Raw genomic sequence first — 21,813 nt, 5'->3', positions numbered from 1 at the left:
TCAGCACTGAATCAACATCGTGATCAAATACATTCTTCTGAGATATCACAGGCGTTACTGCATATCTAGTTTATACAGTGGCGTGAAAAAGTATTTGCCCCTTCCAGATGTTGTGATATTTCTCTCACTTGAATGACTGAGACTATTAAATTACTTTTAATATTACACAAAGATAACTCCAGTAAATAAAAAAATATATATATATATAGTTTTTAAATGATGATTTCATTTATTTACAAACTTACCTGACCCTGTGAAAAAAGTAATTGCCCCCCTAAACCTAATAACTGGTTGCGTCACCCTTGGTGGCAACAACTACAGTACAATCACGTGTTTGTGATAACTGTCACCGAGTCTTTCACGTCACTGTGGAGGAATTCTGACCCGCTCTTCTTTGCAGAATTGTTATAATCCAGCCACATTGGGGGTTTAACCTGTTTAATGCCACGACATCTCAATTGGATTTATGTCCAGACTTTGACTAGCCCACGCCAAAACTATAAAAGAATTTCAAACCATTCAAATGGTGGACTTGCTGGTGTGTTTCAGATCTTTCTCCTGCTGCACAACCCGAGTGCACTTCAGCCCAAAAGTCTCTGTGATAATTGAGATGTTTTTTGGTAAATGTGAGACAAGCTTTTGTTTAGCGGTGTCTTAACCCTGAACTTTTCCATGGACGCCGTTTTTGCCGTCTTATTGTTAAATCATGAACTCTGACCTTAACTGAGGCGAGTGACACCTGTAGGTCTTTGGATGTTCTTCTGGGTTCTTTTTTGAGCTCCTGGATGAGGCGTCGTTGTGATCTTGAAGTAGGCTGGCCGCTCCTTTCGAAGGTTCACCTCTGTTCCAGGTTTTCTCCATGTGTGTATAATGTCCCTCACTGTGGTTCACTGGAGTCCTAAAGCCTTAGTAATTACTTTTCAACCTTTTCCAGACTGGTACATGTCTTTGTTCCTCATCTGTTCTTGAATTTCGTTAGATTGTGTTACTTTTTAGATATTTTTAGCGCGCTTCACTTTGTCAGACAGGTTCTATTTAAGTGTTTTCTGTTTCAACAGGTCTGTAGTAATCAGGCCTGGATGTGACAAGTGACACATAACTCAGCGTTCAAACAAAATATCACAGTTCATTCATGATTTAGCAAGTGGGGGCAATTACTTTTTCACATAGGCCCAGGTAGGTTTGAACAGCTTTTTTCCCTTAATGAAAAATCATCATTTAAAAACTACATTTTGTATTTACTTGGGTTATCTTTGTGTGATATAAAAGTTGTTTGATCATTTCAATCATTTAAGTGTGACAAAAATAAATAAATAATAATAATAATAATAATAATAATAATAATAAATCAGTAAATACTATTTTACGCCAATGCTTTTATAGTGTTTATTTTTAAGAACATTAGAAACCTGCTTAGTAGATCATTTGAGGTTTAAAAGCTAAAAACTTTTTTTTTTAATGTACCTTTTTTATTATTATAAATTTATAAAGTATTAAGTCTGTAGATTGGGTTGGATCTTGCACTTTAAATGATATCTTTATGTTTCATACGTTGGAGGACCAGAGACCAGTCTCAAAAATATTTCTGTCTGTCTGTCTGTCCACATTGTGTCTCAGCATCACATGAAACTGTCTAGACAGATTGTAATGAAACTCCTGCAGGCCTTAGATCTCTGTCTGAACTTTAACCCACACCAGAATGTGGAGTAAAAGTGATGTTATGAACTGTTATCTTTATATTGCACAGCAGTTTTTATTTACCATATTTTCATATATGTTCCTTATATTGTATATTTGGTCCTGTACAGTACAGCTGTCTCTTATTTTTCATATATGTCTCTTGTACTGTACAGGTATATTATGTTATTTTATTTTAATTCTATATTTTATTTTATTCTTTCTTAGTTAAATTTACCTTCTGTTTTCCTTTTCATACTTATTTTTCTATTTCATAGTCTTTTATTTTAAGGTCTCAGGCAGTTGTCTAAAGCATTTCAGTGCAATCGTACTGGGTATGACTGTGTATGTGACAAATTAAATTTTAATTTTAATTTGATTTATATGTGGGATTTAATAATCTACTCTAAAATAATCTACTAATGCGCTACTGTCTCAATGTAAACAAACACCTGCACCAATAGATATTAATTAGAAAAGATAAAGTGAATATTTTGACTGGGATTAGTTCATATTTTCACTTTGGCGGAAATAACAGCCACAATAAGTGGTATAAGTGAATTTTAACACGCTGGAGTGGTTTTAAGACAAAACTTCATCTTTATCCTTTTATCTACTTTTTCCATTTCTCATCTGTGATTCACTCTCCGATTACCGAACAGGGAGTGTATTTGTCTGAGCACCAAAGAAGGACAACTTAGTGTAAACAAGGCGTAAGATACTCAACCTTACAGAATGGGATTTCTTTGTGTTAAGAAGTTAGACAGACGAACACTAGTTATATATGACATTTTTGCTGAATTATTATTGTTGCTTTGTCTCACTGTTTATAAATTTTTTTCCCAAAAGTATTGGCACCCCCAAGAATCCTTTCTAAACATCCTTCTGTTTTGCTCTTGCATATGACACCAACAAAGGGTGCCAATACTTATACATAATTCTGGAGTTTCTCTGATGTTATTTTACAGTGTGTGTGTGTGTGTGATGTAGTGGACATTACATTTCCACTGTAATGTCTCCACCCCCCCTCAGGCTGTGTGTGTGTGTGTGTGTGTGTGTGTGTGTGTGTGTGTTTTATCTCCTGATCTATTTCCTGTATCCCTGGTCAGGACAGTCTGAATCCTCTCTCTAATAATAATAATAATAATGATGATAATAATGATGATGATAAAGTCTCTCACTCTCCATCTCAGCCATCACCTCCAGCTCATCCGCGAACTGCTGCTCGAACTCATCCTCGACCCCGTACATCTCATCATACTCATCCATCCCGAGCGGCGCGCGCGCACAAACACTCACACCCTGTGTACTCCGAGAGTGTAAACAACACAACAACACGGCCGGACCTTCCGCGACGCTCCGGCGTTCGCGCGAAATATTCGTGCAGCGTAAACACATCCGGGTCATTCCGGAAACCTGTTCCGGGAGCTTCCTCACTAACCCCGCCCCCTGTCTGCTGATTGGTTAAGAACGCTGAGTTCGTTATCTGATTACGCCTTGTTTGTTTTTTCCCCACCATCACAACAACAACAACAATAATAATAACAATAATACCATAAAAAATAATGTTTCTGAGAGAGTAAATGTACACAGGAACACATTATTATCATTAATAATTAACTAGACCAAGAGTTTAAAAGATATAATTCTACAGTACATTCCTCCTGAACATTAAGAAACGGCTCGGTTCCGTTAAATATGGACTCATATCATATTAAGCAACACTGACTGATTACAATTAAAGAGTCAGAGTGCACTGTGTTCAAAAATCATATTTTTAAATCTAAGGGATTAACGTGCACGTGGATGACGTCCATGAAGTGTTTCTAGAACCTTCTTCTTCTTCTTCTCTTTAGCAGTTGGATCCAGTAGGTAACATTTCCCCTAACTGCAGGTCTCACTCTCCCCCAGACTGTTAAAACCAGCGTGTCCTCTAACCGTCTAACGCCTCCTTCCCTGATCGTGTCTTGTCTTGTTCTGTGTCTTTAACTCGTTATCCCTTTAACAACAGAAATGCTCCAAAGTGCTTCACATAAATAATAAAATAAAAAAATAATAATAATTAAAATAACATCACATACATATCTAATCAAACAGAGTATATAAAATCAACATCTCATGTTGGTTTAAACGCCAGAGAAAACATTTGAGTTTTAAGGTGGGACTTAAACACCCTCAGTGATGTGGTCACGGGTTGGTCATTCCACAATTTGGGTGCCGCTACAGAGAACGCCCGATCACCCCTGAGCTTCCATTTGGTTTTAGGAACAGTCAGCAATAGTTTATCTGATGATCTGAGAGACCGGGGTGGGGCATAGGGCTGAAGCAGATCCAAGAGGTAGGGCGGGGCCAGGCCATGTAAACATTTAAACCTGACCAAAAGAATTTTTTAATTAATTCGGTACTGTGCTGGGAGCCAATGCAGGGAAGCCGGAACTGGAGAGATATGTTTTCTTTTACGCCTAGACGTTAAGAGACGAGCAGCAGAGTTTTGGATCAGCTGTAGCCGATGTAATGCTGCCTGAGAAACCCCATTACTATAATCGATGTGAGATGTGATAAAGGCATGGATGGCTATTTTAAAATGCCTAAAGGACAAAACAGGCTTAAGTTTTGCCAATTGTCTTAGTTGAAATTGTCTTAGTCTCCCTCCAAAACATTATTAAGTGTTTCCCTTCCTGATCAGTGACTCCCTGTTCTAAAAGGCTCTTATTATTGAGGTCTACTCTCCCTGTTGTCATCATGAGACCATTAAAGCTTGAAGATGATACAAAGGAGCAGTGTGTGTGTGTGTGTGTGTGTGTGTGTCAGTGTCCTGCTTTAGTCTTTTCATATATGTAGGCTATAACTTTATAAGGTATCCTCTATTAATAAGTTTATTTTACCTTATCAATAATAAAATGCAGTTGAAGTAAAGACCACACTTTTTTCCCCCAGTTATTCATGGCTACATGTCTATTTCAATAAAAAACATCACTTGGTAGTGTTAGAACTTCATACAAGTAGACCAAGCGAATTTCCTTGCTGTTGTACACAGATGAAAAGCAAATCCTAGCACCTGAGTGGCTCATTAACCTGGTTAAGTTTATACATGTGCAGCCGGCACATCAGGCAACGGATACTCCCCACCCTGGACATACTGTATATCAATTGTTTCTGTGACAGTTACTTAAGAGATCAGTTTGCCTGAGTATCATTCACATACTACAGCCAATTTAGAAAAAACAATTACCCTCAATTAAGTCTTTGGACTAAGGGAGGAAACTGGAGTACATAAGGAAACTCACCAAGCACAAGAAGAACATGCAAACTCCATGCATACAGAACAGAGGCAGGAGGTGCAACCCTGGAGGTGCAAGGTGACAGTGCTGATCACTACACCACCGTGCCACCTGTAAGATGGTACACCCCCCTTCCCCAAATCCTGAGCCTGAGGGTACAGCTTCAAAAAGCATTGAAAAATCTTTTACTCATTTACGTGTGTGCTGCTGAATCCTAACACAGGTGTTATATATGAATAGCCAACCATGCAAGGAATTTCTTGATTATTTAACAGTCAGTGCACAAAGAGTACTATGTAGTTGGCCTGCAGGGGTGTGTGTGTGTGACTTTAAGATAGACATCGAGAAATCAGCAAGGGGAATGGCGCCACCATTTTATTAACCACTTTGTTAATAAAGTCTTAATAAAGTACAAAAGTTTTATTTATTATATAAGGATACATTTTAACAGTATTGCAAAATCAGTCCATTGTTTTGTGGCTTTAAAATTTCTCTAGAGTTTCAGTCAAGATAACTGAACCTACATAGTAAAAAAAAACAATCATGAATACAGGCTACTTTGCTTTACAGCATACTAGAGTTTACCGCGGCTCCGCCCGCGTATGGATACTGACGGCTGTGGCTAACATTACCTGCGATTTGCCTGTGATTCTCAAAATAGTGTTTATTTAAGGTGCCATTTTCTCTTGAAAAAAACTGATGACATCGCCACCTTTACATTCAGTAAGAAACGTTTGTGACTTAGTCACAGTATGACATAAAAATTGGTGATGACGCTACCTATTGTTCCCTGGGCAACACTGCAAAGCCAGAGGGTTTCTGTTTTATATATGTAGACTAGATTCTGATTGGTCAGAATGTGTTGACACGTTTTATAATAACAGCAAATCTTACAGTAGTTTGTGGTTGAATGAATGGAAGGAGTCTCCAGTGTCAGTGGCTTATAACAGTCAGAGGTAACACTGTATCAGGGCAGTTTGGGGTTCCTTGTAACATGAAAAATGACAAACTGCTTCATTAGTTAATTAGTGGTGAGGGGACCCCCTAATTAGTCATGGACTCCAACGTCAATATTAATAAAAGAAAGGTTTTGTATAAACATTGATCAGAGCCCACACTTTCATTGATATCTTTACATTTTACACATTGGAGAACCCGAAACCAGTCTCCGAAAAAAAACTGTATGTCTGTCTGTATGTCTGTCCAGCCAGATTTTGTCACAGCATTTGACAAAATTTAATGACACTTTTGCAGTACTTAGATCTCTACCTGAAGTTTAACCTGCACCATAAGTGAAATCTAAATGTTGAGTAAAAGTGATGTCATGAACAGTTGTGTGTGGGATTTAATAATCTACTTTAAAATAAGTTACTGTGTAATAAACTACTGTGTAAACAAAAACCTGCACCAATAGATATTATTTAGAAAAAATAAACTGAATATTTTTCCTGGGATTAGTTCATATGTTCACTTTGGCTGAAATAACAGCGCTGAGGCGGTAGAAGTGAATTTTAACGCGCTGTTATGGTCTGGTTTGTTCCTCTGATCTGAGATCAGTAACCTGAGGCAAGCCCAGTGCAACAGTGTTATTGTTCCACGTGTTTCAAAGTGACGGAGAGTGACTTCCAAATCCCGCCCCTCCGCTCCTCTGATTGGCTGCCCGTGCTATCACTCACTCTCAGCCCCCCGCGCGCGCTGAAGTTTCTCCGTCCGAACGCGGAAATGCGGAGTGAGTGAGTGTAAGAGTGTGTGTGAGAGTGTGTGTGTGGTGATCCTCATCATCATGGAGTCGTCTCCTCAGCTCTTCAGCAGATAACTCTCCCTCTTCGCGTGTTTAGAAGTGTGTGTGTGTGTGTGAGTGAGCTCCGTCTGGACATGTACAAGGAGTTAGCGCTGTGTGTTAGCGCCGAGCGCGCGCACTGAGAGATGGACCGAAGCCGCTTCGCGTGTGTGTGTGTGTTTCTGCTGCTGTGTGTGAGCGGACAGGTGAGGATTATCACCACTTTTACTTTCTCTGAGAGACTGTGTGTGTGTGTGTGTGTGTGTGTACAGCCAGTGGGCTATTTTTGTCTCGAGCGCTCTCTGTGTTTGTGTGTGTGTGTGGCCGCGCGTGACCCCTGTCACAAACTCCACACACTGATCGCATGTGTGTGTATGTGTGGAAACATACACACACACACACACACACTTTGTGTGCTGGTTTTCTGACATTATTAAACTCCTTTATTTAGTCACAGATGAGTTACGTGAAGCGCGAGCGCAGGGCGCGTGTATTGTTAAAGCGCGTGCGCTCCGCCCCGCATATGTGTTGTGTTGTACTGAGCGTTGCAGTGTTAGTGTTTTGTGTAGTGTAGTGTAGTGTAGTGTTGTGTAGTGTTACACAGCGACGTGTGTAGTAGCCATGCACTGCTCCACTGTGTTACTTCACTGTTACTTAAAAAAACCTCCCGGTGTTCAGGGTTGTACAGTAATGTGTAGTGTTGTACAGTACGGTATGATGTCATAATGTTTTGGAGAGAAGATTTTATATGAGCCCCAAAAATCATTTACAATGCAAATTATTCATATTTCTTTATGAGTATTGATACTAAAATTGATGTAAGCTTCTAAAAGCACATGACCTGTAAAAACTATTGCTTAAATTAAAGCATTTCATGCAAAATTAAGGATTTTATGTCCCCCAACTAAATCTGTAGTGTCCGTAACCATGTCAAATTCATGTTGAAATATTTTAACAATTTAGCATTTTATAATAATACACTTTTTTCAGTTTTATGTCTTTTCGTGTGAAATCTAAATTGGTCGAGTTTCTTCTGAGTGATGGTTATGATCATTGAAAAATTTGAATAAAAAAAGTTACGGACACTAAAACATGAAAGGATCAGGAGATAAGAAGCATTATGTATTATGAAAAATGGTGTTTTATGATCCTGTCTGACAATTCACTTTTTTATCTAGGTGAGTCACACTTTAGCACCAATACTATAATATATACATAATATCAATTTACACATCAATTACAAATCAATTACTATATAATAATAATAATAATATTAATAATAAATTAGTTTCTCATGATTATACAGAACTCCTTATGTTTTCTCTATTGGGGTTCCTCTGGGTTTTTTTGGAGGTCCTGATGGTTCCTCAGTGTTCCTCACACCTTCCAAAAACATGCCAGTAGGCAGATTGGCTACAGACTTGGTTTCACATTCAGCACAGCCTTGACAATGATAAAGTATTATGAGTAATATTATTATTATTATTATTGTACCCATTATTTCTTAGTTTAAAATGTGTGTACATGACTGACAGAAACCAAACACAGAGAGAAAACAGTTTTCTTTACAAAAGTCTAAATGTATGTCAAAAGGAGTGGGGGGTTTAACTATTTAACCATGATGAATGAATCACGAGCTTTGGTGTGCACACACACACACACACACACTTCTATTTACAATGTAGAAATAGCTGCAAATAAAGGTGTGCTCATATTCGTTAGGTTAAAGTAAACGTCCATACCCGACAGACAGCTATGAAACCTGTGTGTGTGTATGCTTTGTTCAACAGCAATCAAGCAGGATATCCTGGTTAGCACTAAAGCATCTTAACTCATTGCACCACACACACACACACACGGTTAGAGTTGTGTAGTAGGGGATAAAATTTATCATGTGTACATTATCATGTGTTGCAGAGGGCTAACCAAACAGTCATGACTCGTTAAAACAAAACTATGACCATCCTTTAAAGTCTTCTGCCTTTAAGTCATATTAGACTTAACACATCTATACTGTATTCATTAGTAAACTGGGGATAGTTTGTGTCATCCCTGTAGCAGCAGAAGCTAATCCCTTGTTTCTGAAGAACCCTACATCTCACAGATTTGTTGAATACCAAATTCTATGTTTGTAGGAATTAGTTACTTAGAGAAGTCAGTCAGTCTGAAAGAAGGTGTTCTCTTAACACTATGCGTAGATCATCTACTAGTTTAACCAGCACTAATATATATATATATATATATATATATATATATATATATAGACCATTTACTAGTTTAACAGGCACTAATATGCGTAGATCATCTACTAGTTAAATTAAGGCATTGGACTATGGATCAGAAAGTCCCAGGTTCAAACCCCAGCATCACCAAGTTGCCACTGTTGGGCACTTGAGCAAGGCACTTTACCCTCAACTGCTCAGATGTAAAAAAAAAAAAAAAAAAAAGGAGATAAAAATGTAAGTCGCTCTGGATAAGGGCGTCTGCCAAATGCTCAAATGTACTAGTTTAACCAGCACTAAGATACATGGGTCATCTACTAGTTAAAGCAGCGCTTATATGCGTAAATCATCTACAAGTTTAACCAACACTGTCTCTAACAAGGACTAAGCCCTGATAGAAAGATTTCATGTTTATAAAGTTATGCTCTCAGAGCTTTAGTAGTGGTCTGTAGTTTGACACCCGATAAGGGTCACATGCAGCTTTTCTAATTATAAACTGCTATTGAAATGATTTATAGCTAAAAAAAATAATTATTTCTCATCTGTAGATTTTAGTATTTCTGTGAGAACATGTACATGCGCTCAGTAACAGTCTAACTCCTCTATGATGGGTAACGTTGTAACCTGAGCAGGCTGGTTAACACACTAACCCTAATCTCTTTCTCTCTCAGTGTGAAGGAGGGAGCTCTGTCACTCTTCCTGAGTCACTGCTCTTCGTCTCCACACTCGATGGGAGTCTGCACGCCGTGAGCAAACAAACTGGCGACATCAAATGGACTCTGAAGGAAGGTGTGTGTCTGTGTGTTTTGATGTCATTTTTTATGCACACACTTACCTGACGGGTACAGTTTAAAAAATATCACATGAGCAAGAGTGCGGCTTTAGTGAATATCAGCATGACTGTGATTGGGCTTTAGACACAAGAAGTGGTTAATCACAGGTAAGTATAGTCAGGTAACCAGGGTTAATCACAGGTAAGCACAATTAATCACAGGTAAGCACAATTAATCACAGGTAACCACAGTTAATTGCAGGTTATCACAGGTAACCACTGTTAATTGCAGGTTATCACAGGTAAGCACAGCTAATCACACGTGATCACAGATAATAACAGTTAGGTATAGTTAATGTAGTTAAGCACAGTTAATGTCAGGTAAGCACAGTTAATCACATGTGATCTCAGGTAAGCACAGGCAATTGCAGGTTATCATATTTAATCGCAGGTGATCACAGTTAATCACAGTTACAGGTAAGCACGGTTATTCACAGGTAATCATAGTCAATCACAGTTAATCGCAGGTGAGCACAGCTATTTAGAAGTTGGAGTGATATATATATATATATAAATTAATATATATTAATTAATTGTTAAAGCAGAAAATTACCTCATTTTGTTTTCATTTCTTTACCAGATCCAATCATCCAAGTTCCAGTTTATCTGCAAGAGTAAGTTTGTGTGTATGTGTGTGTATGTGTGTGTATGTGTGTGTATGTGTGTGTATGTGTGTGTATGTGTGTGTATGTGTGTGTGTGTGTGTGTTGTCTTACTCCTCACCTGTCTAACTCTCTCTGTAATGGACTGATCATCAGGAATGTGAGATATTGTGCAGTGCAGCATGAAGGCAGATGTCTTTTAACATGTTTGATGCCCTCATCAAATGACACACACTTCATTTATTTATTTATTTATTTATTTATTGCGCCAGTTGAATGTGACTGCGTTCACACTAGCAGGTATGTGACATGAGAAGGTAAAACCACGGTTATGTTTCCTTCCATGTTCCTGCGTCACACAGTAAATGTGAACTGACCGGAGGTAGGAACTAAAGTTGTCAGAGACAATAAGAAACCGTGGAGACGTGCACTTGTGACTTTTTCCACAAAAAAGGAACATCATGACGTCTGTCAGCCATGGTCCCGCCCACTTCAGGATATCAAGATGCGATTCCAGTGACAAAACCCACATTAAAACCCAGAAACACTTTTAGCAAGAACACACATCTGGTAACGTTTTAACATCTGGTAATGTGACGTAACGCTAAGTCGTTCAAATCGCCTCTGAGCCGTCTTTTTTCATTCGTGGCTAACGCAAGCTACAACGCTAGCAAGGCTGAATCCCAAATCCCTCTCTAACCCCTAATCAAGGGCACTGTTGGTGTGTGGAACAAGGGATTGTACACCCTACATAGCACACTAGCTTTCCATTCAACACTATTTGGGATTCAATCACAGAACAGTAAGTTAGCTATTAATTGGAAAACGTTAACATTAACGCAACTTAAATTAATATAATTATAATAATATTATTAATAATGATAATAAAATTTCTCATATTTAAATATTAAGTAATTTATTTACTAATTAATGATGACTGCAAAGTGTCAACAGTTTGATTTGATGTATCATTTGAGTCGGCCGTTTGAGATTCACCAGTTTAGAGCGTTCTACCTAATTTAGGAGATTAATATCTCTTGTCACGTTGTCGCCAGTGTGAACGGAGCGTGACGCTTTATATTAGTACCAGATTTCTATCCAGTGTTACTCTTATCACCCTCACTGATCCTTCCTGAAGTCTGTGATCTGTCTGTCCATCTCCAGACCAGGGTTCCTCCCAGACCCTAACGACGGCAGCCTGTACGTGTTAGGAGACAAACACAAGCAGGGTCTGATGGTGAGTGTCCTCACTGCTTCTGTGTCATTGCGTGTGTGTGTGTTGATTATGTTTGTGTATTGTAAGAGTTTTCTGCTTCCTGTGTTTGCAGAAACTTCCTTTCACTATACCAGAGCTGGTTCAGTCGTCTCCCTGCAGGAGCTCAGACGGCATCCTGTACACAGGTGAGCTCCTGAGTCACTTCAGAGATCTCCGCATTAGTGACTCATTACATTCCTGTTAAACCACACGCTTTGTTTTGAAGAGGGAAGGACTTAACAAGAAGAAGGAAATAACACAAAGGATTAACAGTCTCTTTTCAAGAGGTGAAAAATAAAACCGTTCTCAAGCCAAGTGTTAACATTTTATTTTTAAGAGCGTAGTAAATCTGAATTGAATCGTGTCGTAATGAGTCAAATTATGTGACACTGGATCAGTATATAATCTGATTGTACTGATTCATAACCATGCTGAATCTAGTCAGTAGTGGAGAGGGTATTGTGAGGGACCTGTGCTGAATCCCATCAGTACTGAATTAAACTGCATCTAATTGTTTTAATGCTGAATCAGACTGAATCAAATTATTTGGATCAGTGCTGAATAAAAGTGTCTTGGTGCTGAGTCAAAACACATCAGATCAGATCAGTAGTGAACAGAATTGTAAGATATCAAATCATATCTGTGCTGAATCATATTGAATTAAACTGGATGAATAGTGAGCCGAATTGTGTTGAATCATATGACATAGGAATCAATTTGATTCATGTTCGCTAAAGAGAGAACTGAAGTATCGAATCATATCAGTGACGAATCAAATTGAATTATAGTGAACTGAAGTCTATTGAATCTGATTTCATCTTTTCTGAATCTGTGCTGTGTTGAAGCGTACTGACGCTTATTGGTGCTGAATCAAATCAGTCATGAACTCTGAAGTGTATTGAATTCTATCAGAGTCATTATTTCTGTGTGTGTGTGTGTGTGTGTGTGTGTGTGTGTGCGTGCAGGTAAAAAACAGGACATGTGGTTTGTAGTGGATCCTCACACGGGTGAGAAACAGACGAGTTTAAGCACGGCGTCCTCCGATTCCATCTGTCCGTCGGCTCCTCTCCTTTACATCGGACGCACAGGTCAGTACTCTGACATCTTTATCTGAAGTGAGAGAGTAAGGTGAGTGTCTCTCCCTCGCTTCCTTCTTTACATCTCCTGATTGTAATAAAAGTAATAATAGTCATAATAATAATGATAATAAATGCCCCTCCCCCTGAACACACAAAGGGTTATTAGAGGGAACGTATTGTGTTTGTTTTTGTCGATGGTTAAATCCTGTGATGTTTATATGATTGTATTTAGAGTACATGATCACGATGTTCGACACAAAGACCCAGGAGCTGCGCTGGAACGCCACCTATAACGATTACTCAGCTCCTCTCTACGACGACCAGAAATATGACTACAGTCAGTTCACACAGTGCACACGTGTTAAAGACGTCTCTTTATAAGTGTGTTGTGTTTAATCGCCTGTCTGTGTGTGTGTGTGTGTGTCCTGGCGCAGAGATGTCCCACTTCGCCTCGAGCAGCGACGGCCTGGTGGTGACGGTGGACCGCGACTCGGGCGACATGCTCTGGATGCAGAAGTTCGAGTCCCCCGTGGCGGGGGTGTACCTGTGGATTCAGGACAGGCTGCAGCGTGTGCCTCACCTCACCGTCGCCACGGAAACGCTGCGCTATCTCACCTTCATGGCGCAAAACAGTCACTCGCACACAATGAGGTGGACCTACCAGTTTACCCAGGAGCACCAGAGCACCACCAAAACCCAGCTTGTGTAAGAGATCGGCCTGTTCTGTTCAGTTCTGGACTCTGATTGGTCAGAGTGTGTCACATGACGAGCTGCACTTATTAACTTTGAGAGAGAGAGAGAGAGAGAGAGTGACTGCTTAAACATGAAGTTATAAACCGTAAGTCGTGTTGAACCGTGTGTGTTTTCTCTTCAGTCCCTCTCTGTATGTAGGGAAGATGGATTCTCACCTGTACGCCTCCACCTCTCTCGTCCATGAAGGAGTTCCTGTAGTGGTAAGCTCCGCCCTCATCTGTTCTCATTCTTTACACAGTCACCTCTGACCTCTGACCTGTGATCACGTCCCAACCCCCCAGCCTCACAGCCTCACACTGGCACGTATCGAGGGGCCGACTACAGCGGGCGTGACGGTGGGGAACGGGCGGGGCGAGTGTGAGATCACGCCCAGTACTGATGTCAAGATCCCACCAGGAAGCACCAACCCGCTGCAGAACCAGTGGCTACTGATAGGTACACACACACACACAGAGGTGCATCTCAGTAAATTAGAATAATACACCAATCATCGAAACGTTTATTTATTTCAGTAATTTTTTTAGTAGTAAGTTAAAAACCATTTTTTTTTATTGGTCTTAAGTAATATTAAAATTTTCTGGGATTTATTAGAGTTTTGGGTTTTCATTAGCTGTATGTCGTAATCATTAAACTTAAAAGAAATAAACACTTCAGATTTATCTGTGTGTCTGTGTGTAATGAATCTGTATAATCTTATCAACTTTTTCATGATATTTTAATTTAATGAGATGTACTTGTACACAACAACACAACTTGTAATGGAATTAACGCCTCTCATTCTGACTGATTAAGGGTAAATCACCTTCATAAGTCTCACATCATACTGCCCCTAGTGGTTGCACAATCCAGTTTCACTCTTGTGTTTATTTTCCTTCCAAACTTCCTGGTGTGTGTGTGTGTGTGTGTGTTGGTGTAACAGACTCCTGACACAGGTCCCAGCTCCTCTACAGATGTTCTCTCCTATGAAATCTAATCCTGCGTTGCTCTAACTCCTCCACTAGGGGCATAATTTCTCTGTTACATCACACACACACACACACACACACACTGTGGACTTAAATCATGAGCTGTTGATTTTTTTTTTTTACAATTTCAGTTTGTGTGAAAATCAGGCCTGATTTATGTGGCTGGTCCGGGAAACCCTAATCCTAACCGGTCCACTTAGTCTCCCCTTTTGTAGAGGTCATTAGGTCACTTCTGCACCCAGGTGTGTCCACCAACCACATCATCAATTTATTTATTTTATAAGAGATTAATTTGTGTGTGTGTCTGTGTGCGTAGGCCATCATGAAGTTCCCCCTGTGGCCCACACCACCATGCTGAGGGAGTTCCCAGAGAACCTGCAGCGCTCCGGTGACGTCATCCATCCTCGAGGCTCAGGTTCGGCGTATCGACCCGGAGCTCACCCTGTGAGTAAAACCGGTTTTCCAGAAAATACAAATAAAATCTGAGAGCGTATTACATCTTCTTCTTCTACTTTTTAAATTGGTGCAATACTGCCACCTACTGGAGCAGAACATGAACAAGACGTGACATTTAAATGATCACCCTCACACGTTACACAACAGTGTTTTCAGTGTTGATTAAACACCCTTAGTAGTTTATAATAGTTTAAAACAGGTAAAAAAACACAGCTGCTAGAGTGTTGTGAAGTCTTCTTACACACAGCTGTTTGGATGTCCTGTGTGTAGATGCCTCCAGTCACACGTGAAAATTCGTTCCCCACGTTTCCGGACTCTTTGACCTCCGACCCGGTGACCTCATTCCTGGTGACGCTGCTGCTTGCCACGCTACTCGTCTTCTTGTTCACCTACAAGCGGGTAGGAGTCTTTATGTGTGTGTGTGTGTGTGTGTGTGTGTAGAGTATGACTGGAGTGTGGACGCCTTCACCATGTTTGTGTGTGCAGGTCAAAAACCCCCAGACGAGACCCGAGGAGGAGGCGGCAGGTTCCAGACCCGTGATAGACCACAGCAGTCAGACGAGTCAGGTTTCATCCACAGGAAATGACATCACCTTGTCGTCAGATTACAGCAACCAGTCGGACCGCAGCAGTTCGGTCTCGTCCAATCAAACCCGGCCCCGCTCCGGCACTCAGGACTCCGCCTTTGTGCCGACGTCAAACTTTTTCAGAGAGTCAGAGGGTGAGGATCGGTCGCTCAGCCTCACATTTAATGTTCAGAAGTGCAAGAGGAAGTGTGTGTGCTGTTTTTATTTCACACTGTATGAGAACAGAATATGATTTAAATATGGGGTTTATAAATATTTCAGATCCGCAGCCTGATGTGGTGGAAGTAGGCAAAATCTCCTTCAGCCCAAGTGAAGTGCTGGGACACGGGACAGGGGGGACCTTCGTCTTCAGGTGAGTGCCGCTGAATTCTCAACTCTGATTGGTCACATGGTACGACCGCGGTTTTTATCTTGTGTGTGTGTGTGTGTGTGAAGAGGTCAGTTTGACGGGCGTCACGTAGCAGTGAAGCGCATCCTGCCCGAGTGTGTGGAGTTTGCCGAGCGTGAGGTTCAGCTGCTGCGCGAATCAGACGAGCATCCCAACGTCATCCGCTACTTCTGCACCGAGCGCGACCGCCAGTTCATCTACATCGCCATCGAGCTCTGCGCCGCCACCTTACAGCAGGTCTGTGTGTGTGCATGCTAAAACCTGAACGCATTTTATTATTATGACCAAGTGGACTTGTGAGCCTGTAAATCTATTCGTAATAATATAATAAGCCACCAAGTAAGCGACAGTTATTCGTTGTCACTCATTGAGATGTATAATCAGGCTAAAATCTATTCCACAGGGGGGTGAATACTTATGCACAGCACTGTATATATTTAGAATGATTAAAGTCTGGCTCTTGTGCGGTTGTCTGTAGTACGTGGAGGACCCGAGCGGCCCGTACGCCAGCCTTGACGCCGTGACTCTGCTGGAGCAGACCATGTGTGGACTCAACCACCTTCACTCGCTTAACATCGGTCAGTCTCCGTCGCCATGGCGACCGCATCTCTATTGTCAGGATCCAGTTGAAGGATGTTGGAGATGGTGGAGATTAAACAGTTTTTTAAACTTTATCAGTTCACAGAGACCTGAAGCCTCGCAACATCCTGCTCTCGACCCCGGGAGCGCTCGGCCGGGTGCGAGCCGTCATCTCAGATTTCGGCCTTTGCAAGAAGCTTCCAGACGGCCGGCACAGCTTCAGCCTGCGCTCGGGAATCCCAGGAACGGAAGGATGGATCGCTCCGGAATTACTCAACGGGGACGAGAAGGGAAACCCTGTATGATAATAATAATAATAATATTTAGGGTGTAGGAACTCTGCAATCTGATTAATCAGGAGGCTGTGATTCATTAACTTTAGCTCTGTTTGTTTATTATTTATTATTAAGAGTTAAAAAAAATTAATAGATTCTTAGAAATTCCTAGAAAGCTATGTTATGAGAGTGATAAAACAAATAGATGTGGTGAATAATTAACTCGGACATGACAACAGTAACTCCACACCACACTGTCACTGATTATTTTCCCATAACAGCACTACACAAAATATGCTATATCTTATGTGTACAGTAAACATGGAGGAAATAATGCTATGTTATTATTAACCTTTTTTTTCTGTGTGTGTGTGTGTGTGTGTGTGTGTGTGTGTGTGTGTAGACGAGTGCGGTGGACGTGTTCTCCGCAGGCTGTTTGTTTTATTATGTGGTATCCGGAGGACAGCATCCGTTTGGAGACACGCTGCGGCGTCAGGCTAACATCCTCTCCGGAGTGTACAGTCTGGAGAACTTCATGGAGGATATACAGGGTGTGTGTGTGTGTGTGTGTGAGTGTGAGAGAGAGAGAAAACACCAATCAGGTATAAGTTATTAAGGCTGTTAATGGTGTTCAGATTTAGCCACACCCACAAAACAGCACAGAGATGGCTAAATGGTGCGAGAGCGCCCCCTAGGTACAACTTGTGCTTATATCATTGTACAGGGTGTCATTATTTTTGGTTTACCTGAACAGGTTGTCTTATGCTTCCTAATTTCTGAAACTGTATTTAAATATGTAGCAGCTCCAGTGCCAAATGTACAATATAAACATTTATTTCGGCAAATTAGATTTTCATGGGTTGTGTAGTTTAAATAAACTCATGCATTAATATCCAGTGTTTGAGAGACACATGTTGGTGATTTTAGTGTGTGTGAGAAATAAAGATCAACATGTCTTTATTAAACAGCAGTCTTAAAAATATATATATATAATTTTTTTATGTTTGTGCTTTTAGAGGACGTCATTGCCAAAGATTTGATCGAGATGATGATCAGCGCAGACCCTGAGTCGCGCCCCTCCACTGCCTCCGTTCTCAAACACCCGTTTTTCTGGCGGCCAGATAAACAGCTGCAGTTCTTTCAGGTTTGTGGAGCACAAACGTTTAAACACTGCAGGAAAGGAAAATGTTCCAAAGTTGAGAACATCAGAGCCTGTGATCATTCACAAAATACCTGCTGATGTTTCATACAGTTCATAGATACATATTTGTGTGTGTGTGTTGTAGGATGTGAGCGATCGTATAGAAAAGGAGCCGGCGGAGAGCCCTATCGTGGTCCGTCTAGAGAGCTTGGGCCGATCTGTGGTCCGAACCAACTGGAGAATGCACATTTCAGTGCCCCTACAGGCCGGTTAGTGGAACTGCAGCCATGTTTCATTAAACATCTCCAGGAGGCGTTGATTAGACGTTCAGCGCTGAACCTAACACTACACGAGTTTCCTGTTGTAGACTGGAATCTGCTCCAACCATACCCCTGAACTCAATGACAAATAATATCGCCACCATGTGGTGATCTTTGGTATAGGGTGAAAATAATGTTCTGTTTAAGCACGTTAGATGTTCCTATTAAAGATGATGTACGTAGTCTAAGGCCCGAGATATTCAGCACAACAGATCAACCTCAAGTGTGATATTGTTTTTATACAACAGTTCCACAAACACCATCTATAATTAACAGATTATGATTTGTTTCTTGCATATAACAAGTTATTTTGCTCCACCACTTTACTTCATATTTTCACTTATTCCATTTTAGAATATCAGCTCCGTTAAGTTCCAGGTCGAATCCCAAAAATGGAAAGCTGGTGTAGAATAGATGTAGAGTGTAGAGTCAATCACTTGTTCCACACACCAAGCAGTGCCCTGATGTAATTAGTGTAATTAACCACTGTAGGACACCTGGGACACCCAGCGATGCGTATAGTTACAGGTCACTGTGCTGTTACTATCTATTATCATCAACGTCTCTTGTCCAATCAGATTACTCGCCCAGGACTAACTGTATGATATGATATAACACAATGGAATACAGCTGGGTTTTTTTGTGGTGTCCTGTAGTTCAGGTTCTCTGCAGATCCTCACTGTTGTACAGAAGTCAGAGTTCCTGTAGAGGAGTCGTGATTAATCACCTGTCTCTCCTCTCTTTCTCCCCTGTCTCTCCCCTGTCTCTCCCCTGTCTCTTCTCTGTCTCTCCTCTGTCTCTCCTCTCTGTCTCTCCTCTGTCTCTCCTTTGTCTCACAGATCTGAGGAAGTTTCGCACATATAAAGGGAACTCAGTCAGAGACCTGCTTCGAGCAATGAGGAATAAAGTCAGTGTCCAACTGCTGGAATTTGTTTTATTTTTATATTAGAAACTTTTAAACATAAAGTTATATATTAGATATAAAATGTATAAACTGTTATTGTTTACAAATTTATTTACCTGTTAATTATGTATGTGACATCATAAAATGGTAAAAACATTTGTGCTAAAACATGCTGTTCTTTTATTTAAGCTTAAAACATCACCACTTAATTTTTTAAGCATAAATACCTAATTAGTTAGGTCCTTATTTAGTTAATGATTTATAATTAATCATAAATAATTTTATTTATAAACAGTAAGTCTTAAAAAGACGAAGAAAAATAAAACATATAATGACATATGTGCCACATTAATAATAAAACTAATTCACTTAAAAATTCATTAAAAGAAAAGAGCATGCTAATGAATATTTTTCTTAAAATTTAAATATACATGAATATTGTGTGTGTGTGTGTGTGTGTGTGTGTGTGTGTGTTTCAGAAGCATCATTACCACGAGCTTCCCCCTGAGGTTCAAGCATCGCTTGGTGACGTCCCAGAAGGCTTTGTAGCGTATTTTACCTCGCGCTTCCCGCGGTTACTGCTGCACACACACACTGCAATGAGGATCTGCGCTCCGGAGAGACCGTTCCAAACGTATTACCACAACTAAACACACACACACACACACAGAGACATGACACACCACTACTGCAGACAGAGAGGATGTGGATCAGGATTAACAACCTGATTTCTTCAGAAGTCTTTAGGAAGCGGTCTTATGGACACAGAGCGTCCCAGGCCTGAGGAGGACGGTCCGGTCTGGTCCGGTCCGAGCAAGAACTCGAGCGAGTGGATGAAACTGTGCAGACGGTTGTGTTTGACGTTAAGCATTATTCAGCCTTAATAAGCTCTGGGGTGCACAGGGACGTAACTTCAGAGCGCACCGAGGAGTGTGTGTGTGTGTGTGTGTGTGCTGTTCCTCAGCTTTAATCGTCATGGAAACGTCCCTCTGAGGCTTTAAACCACTAAACCCCTGATGGGAAATCAGGAAAACAACTTTGCTTTTAAAACACTCAGGTTGTTCGGATGAAGCGCTAACGCGACCGCCCATGCTAGCTACGCCTTACTAGCGCTACATGTTTTTTTTATGCTTTAACTTTATTTTTTATTCACAGACTGAATATGAACAAACATGTTCTTAAAGTAATGTATTTATTTTAGTACTTTACCTCCCTCTCTCACACACACACACACACACACACACACACTAGTCTGTAAAACCTGATCATTTTACACTAATGAAAGTGAATCCAAAAGTTCACAACTGAACAGTTTAATCATGGGGAAAAAGTAATGGCACCCTATAAAAGAAAGAAGTGTGTGTGAGAGATCACTGACTTACTGCAGTAGTGAGGTTAGAAGGAGTACTCTCACATTTTAGCCATTTTGTCTTTATTAATCAGTGTGTGGCTAAATGGAGAGGTGACATGAACACACCTTGTGGTTTAATACTAGTTGCAGTTGATCAGCTCACACGAGGGAAGGACGTCAGTGTTGGAGTGAACGTGGCCGGAGTTTTGACTTGGGTTTGGCCACAGAAATGTTCAGCCGTGCACTCCATTACATCCTGGAACTGAACACACATTGTGAATCCACAAAATAAATTATACATGATAAAAAATAAATTGAAAAATGATTCACAAATACAAAATGTTCAGAAAGTTTCTCTGCTCTTTTAAAGACAATTTGAATGTAACTTCTCGCCTTTGATGTTCAGGATTCAAATGTAACTTCTTGTCTGTGATGTTTGATGCACCGGTCATTACTGTGAAGCAGGGTGGGGTTTGGAGGGTGGGGTTTGGAGGGTGGGGTTTGGAGGTGGGGTTTGGGGGTGGGGTTTGGAGGGTGGGGTTTGGAGGGTGGGGTTTGGATCATGGTGAGAGTTGCCTTGCTTATTCTCTGACTAGGTTAGATCTAAAGAGCCCCAGCTCCATTTCAGATGTTATGGTGTCGAACATTCTGCTTCTCCATGTGCCATTCAGTCTTCACTGCCATACACGGACTCTTCGCCCCCTAGTGGCTCAGGTGTAAAGTGCTCGCCCTGTCATCTGCTGATCACTAGTTCTAGTGGGTGATGCTGTAGCCTCTCGCAGCCGAGGGCCTGGAGAGAGCTGATTGGGTGAGCTCTCTCACTGGTGTGGGGAGGGAGGGGCTTAACGCTCTCATATCGATCACAGGTGGCGTGACATGGTTCGGAGGAACACATGTGATAGTCTACGGCTCTCCCTGACTGACTGGTAGTGACGAGGAGAAACTGGATACGACTAAATTAAGGGGAATATCAAAGTAAAAGAAAAAAAGAACAACTCATAAAACATCTTTGTATTCCAAAGCTAAATCAGTTAGAATCAGTTCTTAAAATCACCACTCCTAAAATCACAAGTCCAACTCCGTGTACCACTCACTTTGATCATAGTTTGCCGTTCCTTGCATAAGTATTGCAGATACGTGGAAGCGTCCTTACTCAAGGCACTGTCGCTCGCACAGGCTCAATTGTTCATTTGAACTCCAACAGTGTAGAGTAACGTGTTACAGCTCAGAGCTTTATTCTTCAAAGATAGAAATGTACTCCCGCCCCACATGTTCAGCTTGTCCAGTGTTTTAGAGTTTGTGCTAAACAACACTTAAGCTGCTCGATGTTGAGGCTGGTCGATTTTAAAGTAAAGAAAAATGTTTT

At 40.8% G+C, this 21,813-nt stretch overlaps 2 protein-coding genes across 2 annotated transcripts in view; one reads left to right on the top strand and one right to left on the bottom strand.

The window, feature by feature from the left end:
* Nucleotides 1–3,076, bottom strand: part of chtf18 (CTF18, chromosome transmission fidelity factor 18 homolog (S. cerevisiae)) — a 12,354-nt gene extending 9,278 nt beyond the window's left edge. The window contains exon 1 of the mRNA XM_053476594.1: nucleotides 2,859–3,076. Within this exon, the coding sequence (XP_053332569.1) occupies nucleotides 2,859–3,075 (217 nt within the window). The 5' untranslated portion in view covers nucleotide 3,076. The remainder of the gene's footprint in view (nucleotides 1–2,858) is intronic.
* A 3,600-nt stretch (nucleotides 3,077–6,676) lies between these two features.
* Nucleotides 6,677–20,913, top strand: ern2 (endoplasmic reticulum to nucleus signaling 2). The gene is made up of 22 exons (XM_053476596.1): nucleotides 6,677–6,944; nucleotides 9,632–9,749; nucleotides 10,373–10,406; nucleotides 11,559–11,631; nucleotides 11,723–11,795; nucleotides 12,615–12,737; nucleotides 12,961–13,065; nucleotides 13,163–13,433; nucleotides 13,603–13,681; nucleotides 13,763–13,916; nucleotides 14,763–14,890; nucleotides 15,173–15,301; nucleotides 15,389–15,623; nucleotides 15,751–15,841; nucleotides 15,925–16,114; nucleotides 16,356–16,455; nucleotides 16,556–16,755; nucleotides 17,135–17,282; nucleotides 17,748–17,875; nucleotides 18,018–18,141; nucleotides 19,032–19,099; nucleotides 19,576–20,913. The coding sequence occupies exons 1-22, from the start codon at nucleotides 6,885–6,887 to the stop codon at nucleotides 19,744–19,746; spliced, it is 2,802 nt and encodes a 933-aa protein (XP_053332571.1). The 5' UTR covers nucleotides 6,677–6,884; the 3' UTR covers nucleotides 19,747–20,913.
* Nucleotides 20,914–21,813: the final 900 nt, after the last annotated feature.

This window comes from Clarias gariepinus, chromosome 18, assembly GCF_024256425.1.
Source record: "Clarias gariepinus isolate MV-2021 ecotype Netherlands chromosome 18, CGAR_prim_01v2, whole genome shotgun sequence".
Taxonomy (NCBI): Eukaryota; Metazoa; Chordata; class Actinopteri; order Siluriformes; family Clariidae; genus Clarias; species Clarias gariepinus.
The sequence above is the reverse complement of the archived record's forward strand: the minus strand, read 5'-3'. Positions and strand labels throughout refer to the sequence as shown.

What these genes read in the sequence shown, in the direction of transcription:
- ern2 (XM_053476596.1), top strand. Translation starts at nt 6,885, where the DNA reads ATGGACCGAAGCCGCTTCGCGTGTGTGTGTGTGTTTCTGCTGCTGTGT. An exon ending in CAAATGGACTCTGAAGGAAG is followed by an intron (nt 9,750 to 10,372) that starts GTGTGTGTCTGT and finishes TTTCTTTACCAG; the next exon opens with ATCCAATCATCCAAGTTCCA. An exon ending in GAACCAGTGGCTACTGATAG is followed by an intron (nt 13,917 to 14,762) that starts GTACACACACAC and finishes CTGTGTGCGTAG; the next exon opens with GCCATCATGAAGTTCCCCCT.